At 46.0% G+C, this 18,572-nt stretch overlaps 1 protein-coding gene and 1 long non-coding RNA gene across 9 annotated transcripts in view; both read left to right on the top strand.

The window, feature by feature from the left end:
• Positions 1-274: 274 nt before the first annotated feature.
• SRSF5 (serine and arginine rich splicing factor 5) lies at positions 275-4,827 on the top strand. Of its 2 annotated transcripts, none has more exons than XM_017830665.1 (8): positions 275-384; positions 799-953; positions 1,162-1,232; positions 1,445-1,540; positions 1,888-1,957; positions 3,251-3,324; positions 3,666-3,776; positions 3,936-4,827. In XM_017830665.1, the coding sequence occupies exons 2-8, from the start codon at positions 828-830 to the stop codon at positions 4,183-4,185; spliced, it is 798 nt and encodes a 265-aa protein (XP_017686154.1). In that variant the 5' UTR covers positions 275-384; positions 799-827; the 3' UTR covers positions 4,186-4,827. The 2 variants fall into 2 exon arrangements, with proteins under 2 accessions (XP_017686154.1, XP_017686153.1); XM_017830664.1 differs by having other exon boundaries at positions 796-953.
• Positions 4,828-6,721: 1,894 nt separating this feature from the next.
• Positions 6,722-18,572, top strand: part of LOC108505050 — a 37,219-nt gene continuing 25,368 nt past the window's right edge. For 4 of the 7 annotated variants that reach the window (XR_001877367.1, XR_001877362.1, XR_001877361.1 and 1 more), the window contains exons 1-3: positions 9,534-10,534; positions 11,098-11,259; positions 13,572-13,690. This is a non-coding gene — a long non-coding RNA (uncharacterized LOC108505050). The other 3 variants (XR_001877363.1, XR_001877366.1, XR_001877364.1) reach the window with 3 other exon arrangements.

Genomic DNA, 18,572 nt, shown 5'->3' with positions numbered 1-18,572 from the left:
GTACTGTATGAGTAAAAGAGTCCTGGTGGTTGTCTTTAACCTAACAACTCAGCTTTATGACAGCCCCGTGCTAGACCTCACTGTACCCTCAGGATTGCTCACGCCTCCCCTACACCCCAAAATGGCTCCCGCAGAGTGACGCAGGGCCGCGGCCCCGCCCTGCCCTGGATTCCCCGGGGGGCGTGGCCGCCGCCTGGGCCAATGGCCGCGCGGGGCAGCGGTGACGCGCGGGGCCACCTCCATTTCCAGGCGCAGCGCTGGTGTTGCGCAGTAGTCGGAGCTGATCGCCACACGGTGAGGACGCACCGCCGAGCGCCCACCGCACCGCACCACACCACACCTCGCACTCGCCAGGCTTGGTCCGCACCGAGACCCGCAGCTCAGGTTCGTGACAGCCCCTGCGGCTTCCTTGCGGAGCGGGACGCCGGGGGAACTTAGCGGGTAGGGTGCGGCGCAGGGCGCTTCCGCTGCCTGCCCGGCCGGCTTATAGCGCACGGCCGGCGTTCTCGCCGTGCCGTTTCGCTCGATCCGCGCCGCGTCGCGGTCGATGCCGCAGCCGGGTGCGGCACGGCCGCCATTTTGTGGCGGAGCGATGGCGTTCTCTTTTCTTCCCCGACTCGGCGGGGGAGGGGCCGCGGGTGGAGCGCCCCGCTCCCATTGGCGCGGGCTGAGGCGGTGTCCACCCGGCGCTCTCCCATTGGCCCGCGGCAGGGGCGGGGCCGGCGCGCGGCGCAGTGCGGCAGCGGCGGGCGGTGCTGAGTCACCCGCGGGGCCTGACGCGCAGTGTCCTCGCAGCAGCGCCGCGCACACACAGAACGCAGACAGCCATGAGCGGCTGCCGTGTCTTCATCGGGAGGCTGAACCCGGCCGCCAGGGAGAAAGATGTGGAGAGGTTCTTCAAAGGATACGGCCGTATCCGCGACATCGACCTGAAGAGAGGGTTCGGGTTTGTGGTGAGTGTGCCCACCTTCTCCTCCCCCTTCCCTAGCCCTGCAGGGTCCCTCGCCCTCGGTGCTAATTCACGTTTGATGTGCACGACGCTACTTTAAAAAAAAACAAACCGTTAACGTGCCCAAGGAGGTATGCCATGTGACAAATAAGCATCTGTTCATTTATTGGAGATGCAATTTCATACTGACACTTGTTGTGGTGGTTTTGCAGGAATTTGAGGATCCGAGGGATGCAGATGATGCTGTCTATGAATTGGATGGAAAAGAGCTTTGCAGTGAGAGGTTAGGTATCCTATTTCATGGTTATGCCATCTTGGCTGTCTAAAATAAGCAGTGAGTCAACTTTAGCTTGTGTTGCATAATCAGTACTGTTCAAACTATTTTGTGTTTGTTTGGTCCATGTGTCTTCGCCCCCTCCCCCCAATTACTGTAACAGGATACATAAGAAGAAAAAATGTAAACACATGTGGTTTTCCGTGTTTTTCTTTTCCCAGGGTGACAATTGAGCATGCCCGAGCACGCTCGAGGGGTAGAGGCAGAGGGAGGTACTCTGACCGATTCAGTAGCCGTCGGCCGCGCAGTGACAGGAGGTACGTGTTGCTTTGAAGTGAGGCAGTTTAAAAAAAGGAACGCTGTGGGCTAATCCCATCCAAGAACCTGAGCTGAAGTGAGCTGTTAAAAGGTGTTGTGTTTTTAGTCAGTCATTTTATGTGGCAGTAGGAAATGGAGGATTATGGAACTGCTCACATATGCTTGTTGTCTTTATGCTCCCTCCCAAAAGTATTTACTGCCTGTCCAGCATTGCTCAGGGTATTACATAGTTCAGCTTGTAGTGCTAATGATATGCCAATACTGGCTCTTGGTACAGCCTTAGTTAATATTAAAGTGGTTATATATTGTTTGCTGATAAAAGTCTGAATTGTTTATTTCCAAATAGAAATGCCCCACCTTTAAGAACAGAAAATCGCCTCATAGTGGAAAATTTGTCTTCCCGAGTCAGCTGGCAGGTTTGTTGAAATACGATTAACTATTTTGATTTAATTTAAAGGAAATGTTATATAATGTAGTTATTTTGTAAAATAATTAATTAAAATTAAATCTAACTTGTTAAAATGTTTATGTAATTAATATGATTTTTAATGTAATTTAAATATTTTGAATGAAAACTAGTTAATTTAAATTTATAATAATAATAAATATATATATTTGAGGATATATATTTACTTTTTTTCTTGTTTTTAAAATCCATTTTAACCACATATTAAACCCTTTATTTGCCAGCCTATCTGTGTCGTTGGCCTTATGACGAGGAGTGCCTGTGGGTTATCCTAATCGTTCTGTCTTGGTCACTCTTGGTCGGGCCTGGTTGACTTTCCAGTCAGCTCCTACAATGTCACTTGGCCACCTCTAGATCTGTGTTTGCCGGTCTAGACGTAATCGATGCACTCCTTAAAGTGCCACATTGCAGCGATCCCAGAGCGTTAACGAGATCTGATTCCTAAGTTGAGAGCTGTTCTTCCTGTAACGCTTCCGAATAACGAGGTCCTGGTCGAAAAGAGTTGAAAGATACGAAATTAGGTGGTCGTTGGAATCCTGATCGCAGTAAAGTGGTCCTTGGTGACATCGAGCATAGAGAATGTCTGGATCCATCCATAGTCTCCTGATAGGGAGGGCAGTGCGATTAATGGCTTCCATCGACTGGGTAGTGTTCGTCAAGTGGGTGGCGAAGAGCCAGTCGGGCATATGTCATGACGGTATCTCCGGTCGCTTAATGCAGTTTGCTGCTTGGCTAGCCTAGGGAATTGTTAATGAAGGTAAAGTAAACTATATTTTTAATGACATATGGGGCACAAAATAATTGGCGTTATGTAAATGTAATTCTATATTCGTGTAAGATTTGTAATGTAAATGGAGACTGAAATAATCCAAAAATATATGGGTAGTATTTCACACTCAATCCAGTATGTATACAAATGTGCTTTTTTATTTCTTTCTCTCTCTCTCTTTCTCTCTCTTTGTTATTTAATCTGTAAAAATCATTGTAGACTAATATTTGCCTTATTGTTAAGACACTTTATTAGCATTTTGCTTAAAGCAATATGCTTTTTTTCATTTATTTCGTGCCCTAATATAGATAATTCAGTATTGATAGAATACAAGTATGGCAGTTGCCATGTTTGTGATTTACCTAACATCTTCTCTTTCAGTAGTCATAAGATTCTTTTGTTTGTTTTAAACTACTTTTGTATAGATAAGTATTAATTTCACTTCTGTGCATAACATAAGTGGTCTTGTGTTAGGATCTCAAAGACTTCATGAGACAAGCCGGGGAAGTAACCTTTGCAGATGCACATAGACCTAAGTTAAATGAAGGGTAAGCTTCTCAAATCACCTCTTGAAAGCTGTAGAGTAATAACTTATGTGTAATATTTGGGGAGGGAAGCTGGCTACTTTCAGTGTCAGCAGCTGTTCCTGGTTTAATTTCACTGCCCTTTGAAAATGCATTCAGTATTTAGGGAGTGGAATTTTCCATGCTTCAGTTATAACAAGGGATATTTACACTGAGCAGTGTGTTTTGCAGTTTGGTTTTTTGTTTTTTTTTTTTTTCATTTTTTTCCCCATTTTTTCACGGTTGTAAATTGTGCTTGTGTTTATAAATACAACTTGTAATAGTAATCTTTGTGTTCAGGGATTTTTTTTTTCTGTTTTCTGTAGGGTGGTTGAATTCGCCTCTTACAGTGATTTAAAGAATGCTATTGAAAAGCTTTCTGGTAAAGAAATTAATGGAAGGAAAATCAAACTAATCGAAGGCAGCAAAAGGCACAGGTATGGATTTCTGTTCTCTTGAATAATGCTTAAATATTCACGGAGAAAGCCTTGAAGTCAGTGACCAGGCAGCTGAACTCTGGGGCCCAGTGAATTGCCTGGTTATTGCCGTGGTCCGTGGGATTTTGTTGCTCACGCTGTTGCTCTTCATTTCCACAGTAGGTCCAGAAGCAGGTCGCGGTCGCGCAGCAGAAGCTCATCCGGGTCTCGTAGCCGTTCTCGTTCCCGCAGCCGCAAGTCTTACAGCAGGTCACGGAGCAGGAGCCATAGCAAGTCTCGGTCAGTTAGTAGATCTCCAATGCCAGACAAGAGCCAGAAACGTCGTTCATCCAGCAGATCAAAATCTCCATCATCAGTGGATCGGCAGAGGTCTAGATCAAGGTCTAGATCTGTTGACAGTGGCAACTGAACTATAAGTAACTTGCCTTGGGGCCCTTTTTTAAACCATACTTGCTAAAACTTGTGGTAAGTATGTGACTTTCTGTGGGGAAGGGTTTGGATGGGGTGGGGGGAGGGATGGGAGAACTTTGTAGATGTGGACCATGGTGGGAAGGGTTATTGACTAATTGTATTAAATGTTTTTTGATAACCCTTTTCTTGCTCACATTTTTTTGTGAATGTCTGAAGTGTATAGTTTGTGTATATTGGCAGAGCTCTTTATAACTAAAGCAGAAAAATTTTTTTGTACTTAAAAGTCATCTGAACACTTAATTCTCAGTATATTCGACTGTGAATAGCAACTCAAAAGCATTAGTTTAATATCAAACTAATAGCTTTAGGCATCCAAGAGCTCTATATGTGCTGTACATAAAGCTGTATTTCAGAAGGTATTTTTTTGTGCTTTTGAGATATTGTTTCAGTTATAGGTCAGCAGATAAGTGCTGGTTGGTACTGCTAATAAAACTTTATTTTAAAATATTTTCATTTAATATGACTTGCACTACACTAAGAAAATGCCCATTTCACTGCCCTGTGGTAATAATATTCTATGAAGCACTCTTAATTCTTGATACCTAAGAATGAAATAGCTCAAATAAAGTATAAAGAAACATTTCTGTGTCTAGTTTGTTCTTAGTTTGTTCTTAGTGTTAATAAAGTGTTTGTAGCTGCATTAAAATGGTTCTTAAAGATGAGTCTGTGGCAAAGTGATGACTGTTTTGGGTGTGGGGGAGAAGTAATAATGTAATAATGGCCAGTCTTCGCGAGCGAAGATTTGGGAAAGGTCATTAACCCTTCGAGCCTGCGCAGTGGATTTTTTAGGTGAGACACAGCGTGCACTGAACTGAGCCCACCCTTTAATCCTGAGGTTCATCTGCCGGGGCCGAGCAAGCTTGGACAGTGGCAGTGAGGTCCCCAGGATGTAGGTTTGTTTAGAGTGACCTTCTCTTAGATGGATTGCCTCACAGGGCTAACGAGCTCCATCTGCCTGAGGGGCTGGGAATCGAACCCGGGTCGCAGCGGTGAGAGTCCTGCACCCTAACCACTAGACCACCAGAATAATAATATTATTATTATTATTATTATTATTATTTATAGGGGGAGAAGTGGCGTCCTTTTAAATACATCATGCAATGTCCTTGAACGTCTGTGTGTTCTGAAAGAAGAACAATTATGCTTGTCACTGTTCATAGCAAAAAATGGAACAGATGAGTCATTTAGCTTTTAATCACTTTGGGTAATAAGCATGGAATGTTAAGATTCATGTAGTCAGCATGCATCATTAGTGTGTGTGTGCAGATGCTTCTGAGAATGTTGAGATAAACCATTTTGATAGGCATTAGTCCTCGTTCTGGGACAAGAGGCATTTTTAAGTTGGTGGGTGGGAGTACAGCAGTGGTACCCTGAGGCTTTGCGTTTTAGTGTTGGTGCCTTCTAGGGGCAGCAGTTTTCTGCAATCCCTGCATTTCTCAAGCCCTCACCCACAAGAGAGCTTTAGAATTTAATTTTAAAAATAATGTTTTCTCTATAAAGTGCTTTACAAAGCTATTCTAATAATCTGTTGAAACCTTTAAAAAGGTCTGGATAGACCATAGGAAGTGCAAGGGGGTTCCTTTCAGAACGAGGTCTGGCCTCTGCAGCCCTGCTGCCTTCTCTCCTTGCTGTTGCAGAGTCCTTGTGTACTGAGGTAATGGAGGGAGGAGCATTTGTGCCTTGTGGATCAGTGTGTTAAGGTGGCAGTGTACCAGCCGCTGCTGGGAGTAGGCATGGAGAGGGGCTTAGATCCGTAGTTAACTGGATCTTTACTAGTCAGCTTTGGAGAAGGGGAGGCTTCATTCTCACAGGCTTGGGATCTGATGCTGGATCACCCCAAGAGGTGTAGAAGAAAGGGCTTTAACTTCTGGGGATAAAAGCAGCACTGACATGCGGGTGGAAGGTTAGCTGTGTTGAGACCTTAAGTGAGTTGATCCTGCTTACTTGGGTTGATGATGGGCATCTGTGTCCCAGTGGGACTTAGCTTCAACTGGAACCTGGGTAGCTGAAGGCACCCAATGATGGGAAGGGGGTGGGATGTCAGACTCTTCTCTCAGGCTAAACATGAAATACTGTCTGCTGTGTAAATAGTTGTTCTGAATTCTGTTTCTAAACTGCACCGCTTACTTGCCTTGCAAGTGGTGTGAGTAGGTGTCTGCATATTCCCTGGGGAGCTGACTGTTGTGACGAGGAGCTTCCATTTTAAAACAAACTCCCAGGCTTTGCATCATGGGGGATTATGTTGACTTCTGGCCAGAAATGATTGTGTGTTACTCAGTGTAGGTTCTTGGTATGAACCTGTTTATCCTTAGTTAAGGTGGATTACTTGAAGTTACAGTGCATACTTTGGACATTGGAGGTGTTAATGCCAATCCTCAGGAGTACTGGTGCATGTACTGTCACCATAACTGGGTGTTGTTCCCCTCAGGGGTGCTGTTGAGTGCACTGACTGATAAAAGGCACATTCAAGGTTCATGGAAAGATTGTGACACAGCTACAATTGGTATTGCTGGGTGATTTAAAGCAAGAGGAAGGAACTTGGAACTCCTACCAAAAGAGTGAAGCTGTGTTGTTTCCAGTGATTTATGATTTGGAGCCTAGAAAGCCACTTTTTTTTATTGTAGTCTTACAAGCACCTGTATGGTTGTTTCAAATGTCAACTGCTTTGCACTGAAGGCACACCTGAGGATCCAAATGAGAGCAAGTTTTTTTTCCCCATTAGCAGTTACCCTTCCACATAGCTATGAAATGTGGTAAAGTGATACTGCAGCAGCTCTGTAGCAGCTACTCTGCTGCTGCTTTGTTTCCAGGGACTGCAGAAAGCTGGACTGGAAGCATCAGAGGGGGGTGACTGGTGCAGGATCTCATTCAACAGTGCGTTCTTCAGCCATCATTGCAAATAGACAGCCGGGCTTTGGCATTATGGACCTGCTGAAGTTGGAGAAGAGTCTATCTTATGTCTATACCAATACTGTATATATTTTTAAATTAAGTTTTGAGCTTTTTATGTACTTTTCTAGCAAAGGATCCAAATGTTTCCTTCCTTCAGCTGCAGTACTTGGCAATTCTGTTGTCTTCTTCCTCCCCCCACTCCAAAAGTGACAACCTTGACAAGAGACTTGTTACTGTAAATCGGCAATAAGAAACCCCTAAAACTCAATTTGTGAGCGTTAGCGGGCAGGCATTCCTTTATTATCAGCACCAGACACACAGGATGATAGCTCCTCTAATCGTGTATGTCCCATTCTCGGCTTACATGTTCAGTAAATGTCTTACACGTTCACTACTTATAAAGTTCATGCATGTTAATTAGGTATCTCCACGATGACAAAGAGGACCATGACAAGGATTGCATTCAGTGCTTTGTCCATGGCCTGCTGGCCAAATGCAAATGGTGGTGCCACACTGGTCAATGAGGTTCTTTGCATGCAACTTGGGCTCCAAAGCTCTGGGCTCTCAAAAGCTCACTCAGTTTCGTTCATCCTACTGAAGGGTTTAGAGGTCCCTTCTTTTGCAAGTAGCTGGGAAAGTGAAGGAAGGCTTGAAGAAGTCCAAATAACATTCAATTAATGCAAGCAAAACATGAGCTCTCAGGACACTGCTCTTACCCTTCAGCAGCCATTGAAACAGAAATCCACGTTTAAAGCAATCAGCCGTGAACTCCATTCACTTCAGAAATATGATGTGCAGTTTGTGTAACTTCTGCTCTGGTCTCCCACCTCTTCCAGCATCCAGCCTCACAATGAGAACGAGAACATAGCTGGTGGGAGAGGGAGACCTGTTCAGAAGACGGACACTTCATACAAAGGAAAATGAATCAGAACTCTTGTCCACAAGATATTGCTAGGGCCAGTGCTTAAAAACATGATGCATCCCAGGGTACTTTGTTTTTAATGAGCGTTATAAAATACTCTTCTGGCCATGAAGCAACATCTTGATAGGAGGTCTAGGAAGAAACTTCCTCCATGGGTGAGTCATTTCTCTAGTAAATTCTTAGGGGCTTTCATGTCTCTTTTCCTGATATGCTAAGTCGGACACTGTCTGGAAATTTTTTGGTTGCATATAGGAACTAATTCTGCAAGCCTTAATATCCAAAATATTATTTCATCTTTATCATTGAGGGGATGTTCTGCATAGTAGGAGCCTCAACTGACCTCTGCAGTGCAGGGCTGTGCTCAATGGGCACGCAGTGCTGCCTTCAGCACCATGATCCAGCTGGGGCTGCAGACATTACCCGAGCTCTTCAAGCAAATCCAAATAGGCAGCTTTTACCCACCCCTGAGTGGTACCTGCCTCATGCTTTCAGTACAAGGCTGCATGGCACAACATGCACTCGGTGCTCTGGCATGGAGGGAAGCAGGAGCTGAGCAGCTGATGCTGGGGCAGGAAGAGGGACTAGAAAGGTGGTTGATCCTCCAGCTGCTGCAAGGGTGACTGCTGGTCATCCTGCCACTGTTCCACCCCTGGCTGCATAGGGGATGTGCTTCCCTATGCCTGGTATGCTGGGGAATGGCACATTGCCTGCCCTGTCCTAAGGCGCCGTGCTTTCTGATCTCTTCCTCCAGATTTTGCCTTCGTTTAAGACATTTGCCTTCAAATTGTCCCTAGATCCAGGGAGAGACTCGAGAAACATAGCTTAACACATTAGACTAGAGCAAAGTGAATGTCATTACCCCACATGCCTGTGGATGCAGCTGTACGAGGCTTCTGTCAAATCACCTGCTACTCCATCCCTTCCTGCATGAAGTTGGTGAGTGATAGCACTCTTCACTCCTTCTGCATCAAGAAAGTGTTTCCCCTTTGGTAGAATCCTGTCCTCTGCTTGCAGAATATAAAGCCTGGGTTTAAAAGAGCCTCACAGATAGGGAAGTTGTTATAGGATAGTTGTGTTACAGTACTGGGGAAGAGATTTTAATCAGGGAGGTTTGCTGCCCTAAGGCTGAGTTCTAATCCCTATGTTGAAGGGCATTATAATTCTTCAGTAGCATGTCCATTGCTCCTATTCATCTGGGAGCTCAATAGGCTCAGCTTCTCCAGCCCTATTGCTCTGGAAACGCTGCTGGCAGCAGGAAGGAATGTAGGAGCTGGTCTCCTTGTTCCTCCTCACTCGCTCTTGCTTTGGTTGGAAACTTTGTTTTCCAGGCTGGCAGCCAGGCTAGAAAAGCCCCAACAACAGCTCAGGAGCCCAGCACAGGCATCCCTCATCAGGTGGAGAGGAGCAGTGCCTGCAGCTCCCAGTGGCTTTGCACATCCATGCCCAAGGCTTCTCCTACATCTTTGTGAGTACCACAACGCCATGCTTGGAGGCAAGGCCCTTCCCCATAAATCACAGGTTTTGCCTTGAGACTTCTGTGTCACTGACAACTGCCTGACCTCATTGCTGGGCCCTGGCTGAGTAAGCAGGGAGGATGTGGCCTACAGCACTGTATGCGTTTCATTTTTCCTTGGGCATCTGCAAGATTTCTAGACACAAGCAAAGGCTGCCATAGTAGCACATGAGCAAGATCCATAGGAAATAAGTGAAAATGTGTGAGCGAAGCCCACAGCAATTCCTTATCTCTTTCTACTCCTCCCTTCAGGTTTTTCTTTCCTGCAAATCCCCAGTCTTCCTAAGGAAATGTTTGTTTTTCACTGCATTTGCCTTTTAGCTGTGCACCCAGTTTTGTAAGAGGTGAGAAAAGGGTCAAGACAAGCAACTAAGTGTCACTGCCTCAGCAGCACCTGGAGCCCCTTCCTCAGTGCAGCTCAGGTTTTTAAAAATGACAATGTTCTAATGCTCTCACCCTTTGTCTTTGCAGGGCTGTAGAAGAATATTTCAACTACCCTAACAGTTAAAAAAACGCCTGCTAGTTGTTTATTGTTCAAGCATTCCTGCTGCTTCCCAGTAGTTAATGGAGGAAATGCCATGGGAGCCAAGGGAGAAACTGGTCAAGGGAAGCAGAATAAATTAGGATCATTGTTTCACCCTGGCTCATCCTGGGACATCCAGTTGTTTCACACGAGCATTGGAGCTGGGGGTTTGCATTCAGGTGTGGCCAAGAGAACTGGATCTTGGCTCTAAAGCTGCTGCTCCCTTCGGTGAGATGCAGGAGGTGGGATGCCTGAAGAGCATGGCTGGAGAAAGGAGCATGCTCCCATGCAGTGGGCCTGGGTGTTGTGTGAGCATACTGCTGGTAGCCTGCCAGGGCTGCTGCTGACCTGGTGGAGAAGCTGCCTGTTTCATCCCTAGGCAAAGCACGCCTTTTCCTTCCTTCAGCCGCTTCCTGGAAGGTCTTAGTTCCTAAAAGGTAAACTTCGAGCTGTTCTTCAGATGTTCTCCGCTTTTTCTCTCTCAACTCATACGTGCTCCAGCAGCCAGCCCCCGGCGCAAGGGCCTCTGCGTGGAGCCGCGGAGCTGCGCGGAGAGTCCTGCCCGGCTCCCGCCGCTGGAGGGCAGTGGCCGCATGCCCAGCGCCCCGGCGCTCCCCGCGGGGAACAGGCCTCCTAAAACAGTCTCACCGTAGATTCCCTAGATCGCCTTTATGAAGTCAAATAGTCCCAAATTCAGAGATATGGCTTAATACAACAGGCATCACGGGACACTTAACAAACTGGAGGCGTTAAAGGAGGCATTTAAAAAATGAATAAGAAAACGCATACAAGTTCGCAGACTTCCTGTTGGAGCTCAAAGTGAGCTGTGTTGTGGACTTTCTTTTTTTAAAGGAGTTAGTGGTTCATGCTTTCATAATGCAGCTTTATAAATTTATCTGATAAATACAAAATGGCTTATGTGCTTCTTTCAATAGTGAGAAGCTGAAGTCCAGTTTTCTAGTTTGCAGCTGCGATCATTGTCTCTTCTGTGTTTTTACAGAACTTAATATAACTTGAGCTCAGTCCTGTAGTTGCCCAAAGGCTCTGTTCCATCAGATGTGCCCGACAGGAGCAGTGGTGCTTGATTTATGTCAGATTTCACTTTCTCTTGGCCCACAATACCAGGCATGACTTCAACAACTTGTGTCCGTATTTTGCTCAGGTAAGGTTTGAGAAAACAATGAGAACTGTACAGTTATGTGCTTGGCTAATCAGTTTGCTCATTTCTATGTGTTTTTGAGGTTTTGCCCACCACAGCCCTGCCCACATGTGGGCACTATGCTGGAGAGGATGTCAGGGAATGGAACAAGGAGCTTCTTCAGAGGCAATCATGATTTGTCATGACTTGTTCCAGCTGTGGCTTCCTCACACCACAGTTTTCGTACTCTCCATATTTTTTCACTTCTGTCATCACCTGAAGATGAGTCCCATTTAGATGGGAAGTTTTCCATTTAAAATCTATGTCTATTCTGTCCTGTCACAGGAAAAGTTCTGTGTTCGGAGTGGCCGTTAGCACTGCTTGTGTCTGAGCCCCCTGCAGTAGGGTCAGAAACAAAAAGAAGTTGAATGGGCTGGTCTTGAGATGCAAACCATTCGCCACCTGGCATGGAGCACTCTGGGCAGAAGCTGCTGTGTATCACTGGCCGAGATCAGCTGTAGCCTGATGACACGGTGATGGCCGCACTCCCCTCTCTCCTCATCCCCATGCTGGGTGCTAGTGTGTTGCCACACCAACTCCACTATGGCGGGGACTATCCGGCATATTACATATGGAGGGGGGCTGGAGAGGCTCCCCCAGCTCTGGATGGTCCTGCAGGGCTCCCTGCAGCAAGGCTGAAGGCCCTGTCATGATACAGGGAGCATATCCTGGAGACTTCCTGCAGCCACTGGGAAGTGCCGGGAATGGACAGCACTGTGACCTGCAGTTCATTGCCCAGCTGTGTCTGCTGCAGCGTTCTGGCACAGATGGTGGCCCCATCCGGCACCCAATGCCAGGGTGGCTGGGACCTTGCATCTCTGCCTTCCTGGTGGCAGCTGTGCCCTGTTCCCCACTGCTAGGCATTTGCTGGCCCCCTACCCTGGTGGTGCTACTCTCAGCAATCCTGAGCGTAGACAGGAGTCAAAGTTGTTTTTATGTATTCAAATCCCATTTAGCATCCATCAAGCTTAAAAATCACGATTACCTCTTGTACAATTTTGTTTCATAGGAAAGTAATTAATTTAGCAATTAAACTGTGCCCAGAACAAATGATGTAAGAGCACTCTGTGTGGGCTAAATTAGTACCTGCTGGGACACAATGCCAGCATCTGTCTGGTTTAGTGACATTTATTTTAAACAGTCAGAGTGGAGATGCTGCACCCTGTGTAATTTTACTGATGGCTTCATCCCAGCCACAGACCCAGAGTCGACTCAGTAGTGTCCGCTGGAGCATGCTCCATTTGGTCAGCAGTGAAAAAGAAGCTTACTCTGATGCCTTTTCTCTGTGTCAGGGAGGGTGTTTTAAATTTGAGTTTGCTGGCCAGGTGGGCATTGTTTATGCCTCAAGCAGTGTGGGAAGCTCTGGAGAAAGAAATGCTGCTCCTGAGAGTGTGAGGTACTTCAGCCATTTAGATGAACATTTCTATTATATCAGTGCACTGAATCTTCCTCCAAATTTCTAGAGCGAGGCTTTCTACCAGCACTGGAAACTGCCAAAGGGCCTGGTGGGAGGGAAGCATTCTGCCCCATTCTCTCAGTGGTGTTACTACCCTGAGGGATTTGCTCCAGACAGAGAGCTCCGCTTCTGGAGAAGGGTGATTTTTATGGTAGGCAAACACAGGTTGCCATGGATTTCTGGCTGCTGAGGTACATTCTCTGTTTCCCTAAGGAGCCTGTAGCAGCAGGCAATGTGGTGTTACATGGGAAAGACTCTGCTTTCCCTTGGTGGGAAGAAGGTTGCAGGTCTGGGGCAGAAACCCTCCTGCTGATGTGTTGAGGGGAGCACTGGGGGCACCCCACGTTCCCAGATACAGAGGGTGTTTCTGTTTTTGCTGCCTCTGCCCCCAGGAAGGGTGTCAGCATGGTGTTGGAGTAGAATCACCTTAAAGGCATATTTTTGAGAGGAAATTCTATAGAAGGAAGCGTGTTTATGTCTGTGATGCTTATTTTTCTCTGTAGGAAAAGAGATATTGTTTAATGTAGTTACTTGTTAACTATGTATTTAGTGGGTCTAGTTAGTCTTGACTGTTTCATTTCCTAGGGGACCAGACGTCAACAGCTTCAGAAAAATTTGACAGCTTAAGTTTTCTTGCAACTTTGATAAAATGCTGTCAGCAGGACAGCAGAGCATTCCTTAAGCCTGTCTCCAATCTGTATAGCCCCAGCTATTACTCTTAGTTTCATGGCAGAAATGAACCTTGTCTACTGTTCTTTTGACCTCTGTGGGGTGATAACTATACAGAGAATGATATGTTTTCTCTGGGTCATACGAGAAGACTCTTTGACACGAGCTTGGGAGAGCTGATCTGGGCAGCAGAAGGTTGCCCAGTCCCTTGCCTAACTTCCAGCTGTGGATGCTGTACATCTACAAAGGGCAATTACACCTTCAACTGAGGTGAGTGTGCTTTGTTTTTATCAAAACTTATACTTTAAATAATTTTATTGGGTAGATTGCGCTCAAGTTCTGATGTCGTAGCTTTAAACTGTTCTGTTAGTGACATGAACTAGCCCTCCTTCCTACATAATGAATAGGAAGATTTAATAAAGGTTAGGGAAGTGGAAAGTAAGAAATAAGGCGATCAAGAATCACCAAGGATTAATGAAAGAGTCCAAGACCCTTATGTAAACCCTCAGGGAGAGCCAACAGGTCTATAACAATGTAGACTCGTCACCCAGTTTTTCCCCTCCTGCTGCTCCCTAAGCTCCCATATGAAGGGCAGCCAAATTGCCTTTATAAGTGAGAGAAATTTCCATGTCCAGGAGAAAGCCTTGAAACTACTACCACGGTTAATCTTAAAAATGAGTCCCCAGGTGGCTGTGTGAAAGACTTCTAAAAAGCATGAGGAGGAAAAATATCTTTTTTGGAGAACAAAAAGAAGAAATAATTTAAGTAATCCAGTCCAAAACAGATCTATATTTAAATGGATGCCTGACCTTGTAGGACCAAGCTGACCTTTTGGAGTTACAGGGCTAATAAGTAGTATTATTAGCCACTGTGATGCCACTGTGGAGCCTGTGGCTTTGCCTGGTCCTTGTCTGCTCCTTCAGCATTCTTGTATCACTGACTTTGGTGCCTCGAAATGACCTTGTCTCCTTTCTTACACTTGTGGTTACTCATGGACTTTATGTGGAAGCTGTAGACTGTGTGTATTAGAAGGTCAGATTTCTCTCTCTCCCATGGGTGTTAAGAGTTTAAAGAAGAGGACATGTTAGTTTACTTAGCAGCAAAGAGCTCCCTAAGAGACAGAAGTGGCTGGAGCCACACTGCACTGCTTCATGAGGACCAAAAAAGCAATTGAGGGGACGGCTGGGATCAGTCTAGATCTTGGTCCTGCTCTATAACCATCTCCTTTGTGGGAAAAGCAGTGGGGAAGCAATTTGACCTTAATAAGCGATAAGCATAGCGTGTTCTTGCTACAGTTTTCTTTTAAGCCTGGTTCTGTTTTCAGCATCCACAGAAAGGCCGGTGTGAAAGCCTGACTCCCACAGGCCACTGGGGGGTCCCAAGTGTGCCAGCCTGAGGGCATAGGGGACAGCAGGAATTCACAAGGCCCCACCATAGCTGAGGTGGGGCTCTTGAAACCATATCCCAAGGCATGTTTGAAGTCTGGTCATCCCTGGGTAATCCTGGAGTATTGACCAAGCTCTTGTTATTCACAATCCATCAGTGGAGTAATCCTAAATAAATATTTGTGTGTACAGCAGTACTTGGATACTTTTGTTTACAGGGCAAGCTCTGTGAGTGCTCAGTGGTGTGGCTGTGCCACTGCTTTTTATTTTGGATTTGTGGAGGCATTTGTTCTTTTTTCTTCCCCACTTATTTTGTTCCTTTTTCTTCAATTTGCACCTGTTGTGACTGGACCCTGATTCAGACTGAAGAGGCAGCATGTGCAGAGCTTATGGTGTTCACTTACAGGAGAAGGGAGCTAGACTTATTTTCTTACTTAATGTCCTGCTGTGGGACACAGGCAAACCAAATTCTGCTTCTCTTCAACCATCCTGCTACAGCTGTTGCCTTCTGCCTGAACTGAGCTATTGGCCTTTCTGCATGGTGCAGATGTGCCATGAAAAGTTCAAGAGGACTGTTAAAAAACCTTTGATAATTTGTGTACTTTACCCATCTGCCATCACCTCTGGCAGCTTATTAAGCTCATGTGGGCTGAGCTCTGCCTAGAGGAGCAGCCTCCATGTAGCTGGATCCCAGTTTGGGTACCAAACATATTCCTTGTCTTCATGAATGTTTTGCTGAGTTTCTGGGCTGGTGGAAACCTCATGGGTTTGAGTTCCACTGATATATTAGGCACTGCTGTGCTTTGGTTATTGGCATTCCTGTGGTCAGCCCTTGTGCCCAGGGCTTGTCCAAGCACCCAGGCCATGGCAAACCAAACCCAGCAGTGCAGTGTTTTTGTCTTGTTTTAATTAGAGTAGGACATAATTATTAGCAGCATGTTTTTGTTTCCATTTGTTCATTCTGGCAGCAACCAAAGGAGGCCATTATCTCTACAAGAGGATGTTTCAGCACGTGTTACCGTAAATAAAGCTAACAGGATCAGTGCAAAGAGAGGATCACATTCTCTTAAGGACAGCAATCGATAATCAGGCCGCCAAATCCTTTCAAGAGGCACGATAGCAAGTTTGCACTCAGATCAGCCTTTAATCTTGCAGGATCACTGAGCTCTTTACTGGCTGATACATTTCCCACAGCCTGTCTGCCTGTAACACAGGTCTCCCTGTAAGACATGGCAGTTTGGAGACAAAGAAAGTAAGCTGATGCCTTTTGGGCAATATATTTCTGTATGGATCAGGCTAAAGATGGAAAGTCAGGTCTGGGTTTGACCAAGATAACATTTCACAACCTTCCTTGCTCTGTGAACAGCAGCAACCTTGAGCACACAACATGTTCCTGGAAACTGTGTGCTTCTCTGGTCCCCTTAGCCAGGGACAGCAGCCTCAGTTTTAACTTTTCTGCAGGCCTTGGCTGCAAACAACATTATTCTTGGAAGCAAAATGCCACTGAAGACCTGCTCTTCATGCTGGCAAATAAAGTACTTAAGCAATGTGATGTTTGTTAAAACAGCAAAATATCTTCTAAAAGTGTTTTTGTGGAACACTGGGGGGAAATTGTAAGATGTATACTGGAGGGTGTTCATTCCTGAGATCTCCAGTGTTTCCTATAGTCCTCATTTTAGTGTGTCTTTTGATCTTTGCTGTTTGCCCCAAAGCTATGGGCATTAGGTGAGCTCCTCAATTTTATTTTATAAAAAAAAAAAAAAGAAGAAGTTCATAGCCCTCAGGGATTTGCAGAAAAGTTTGAAAATGTGATCATAAACTTCAGGAAACCAGACTGCAATTAGGAAAAGCTCAAACATTTATAATTTTCTTTAAAAAACCAGAACAAAACCCCTTGCAATTTTAAAGCTGTGATTCTCTGGATCTTGATGCATAATTTTTGAGTATGTGGGGTTGGCAGTGCTGGAAAGGATGCTTTTCTCTGCCCTGATCATGTTTTTTTTTCTGCTGGGAATTTTATTTACCAGCTACTTTAACTGTTTCTGCACCTTTTTCTTGGCTGGCCTGTCCTGCAGCTGAGGAGCCCTCTCCATCTCTGGGGGCTTGGAAGGGCAGACGGAGATGGTGGCAGCGGTCAGGATCACCGCAGAGGCTGCCCTGCATGGGTGCATCTGGCCATGTAGTTCAGACCTGCTGGGCAGCAAAGCCTCTCCAAGGTCTTAAAGCCTGCTGTCCTGGTGAGGAGAGTCCTGGGAGATCACCTGGGACAGCAGCAGCTCTTGTCCTCCTCTCAGTTGCAGCCAAGTGCATGACTCCTCCTTTGCAAGCCAACAGCTTGTCTTGGAGGATTGTCTCCAGTGGGCAAAGCTTGCTGTAGGGATGTAATCTTCCCTGACGGCTTACAAAGGGAAGGGGCTATTTCCTTCAGGTGCTTGTTTGCATGGTGTGGTGACTGCTGCGAGCGGGGCCCCCAGTGTGACCCTGCTCTTTGCAGGGCATGGAAAGGCATGGTACCTTCCCAGAAATCCTGCAGGGATGCAGGAACACCGTTGGGCTCTTTCCTCTGCTTCTTCCTTCCCAAGCCATCCTCCCCTGGGCACTGCTCTTTCATATTTTTAGAAAGTACAGTTGATGCTTTTCAGCTCTGAATTTGCACGTCAGCAGCCATTGCACAGTGAATTCTCAGGGGCCTATTTATTTCGCAAGCAAGGGTCGTACCCTGAGACAGTGTTTTCCACCACGTTGTCAAGAGCACCCTGGGCTCTAGCTGCTTCAAAATGGCAGCTATTGTTTGGTGTCCCACGTCCTGCTTGAAACCAAGCCTCCCCTGGACCTGTTTTAATAGCTCCACTTTGCGGTCTATTTATCCCCACATGCTTTCAGGGTGAGTGGGGAAGGGCTCATTCCTATTTTAGGGACAGATGCAGCAACATGCTGCAAGCAGCCCCTTTTTCTGCCTTCCTCACAGTTTTATGGGGTAGTCCTAGTTTAATCCAGCACAAGTCCCTTGCAGAACTGGAGCATCTGGAGACTGGCCATGGTTGCTACACCAAGCTCTGTGCTATGAGGGCATAGCCCATTGCATCCTTTGCAGAATGATGCCTGCAATAGGGAAATTATGCTTCGCCCTGCTCAATCAAAGATTTGAATTTATAAAAAGTGAAATATCAGCCCTCTGGGTAGAGGAGGGCAACAGTGAGCAGAGCTTTGTTTCACAGCTTCAGGATGATCATGGAGGTGGGGGGAGTCGTTTATCACTTTTGGTCAGAGAAGATAGCAGGATCAGTAGAAAACTTCAGAGGCTACAGCCTGGCTGGGCAAAGTCCAAATCTCCTCCCTCACTACCCAGGATCTCCTCCTTCACTGTCTGGGCTTGGGGACTCTGTGTGTTAATGTGGCACACCCATATTAAGATTGTATACCCATAATTTCCCACAAAAATACTTATTACAGGGAGTTTGTTTCTCCACCCCCCTATTGTAAGCACCCGTGGATTGTGTGGATCCTCTGAAACCATCTTTAGCTAACCTGTGCCGTGTTCAACTAATCCTGCAGGGCTCTGAGTGTTTTCACATTTTCCTAGCTGGGCTGAGCGCCCTTCCAAACCAATAACCTGAATGCCACCATGCATATTCATGTTCCCTGAGAAATGCGATTGTAACTATTTCAATTATGAGAACCCTCAAAACCATAAATGTCTCCAAAGTTGCAAAGAATGCCCCAGCCTGGAACTGAAATCACCCTGGCTCACTAAAATTTGCCCATTA

This window comes from Lepidothrix coronata, unplaced genomic scaffold (genome assembly GCF_001604755.1).
Source record: "Lepidothrix coronata isolate B3197 unplaced genomic scaffold, Lepidothrix_coronata-1.0 Scaffold182, whole genome shotgun sequence".
Classification (NCBI taxonomy): Eukaryota; Metazoa; Chordata; class Aves; order Passeriformes; family Pipridae; genus Lepidothrix; species Lepidothrix coronata.
The sequence above is the reverse complement of the archived record's forward strand: the minus strand, read 5'-3'. Positions and strand labels throughout refer to the sequence as shown.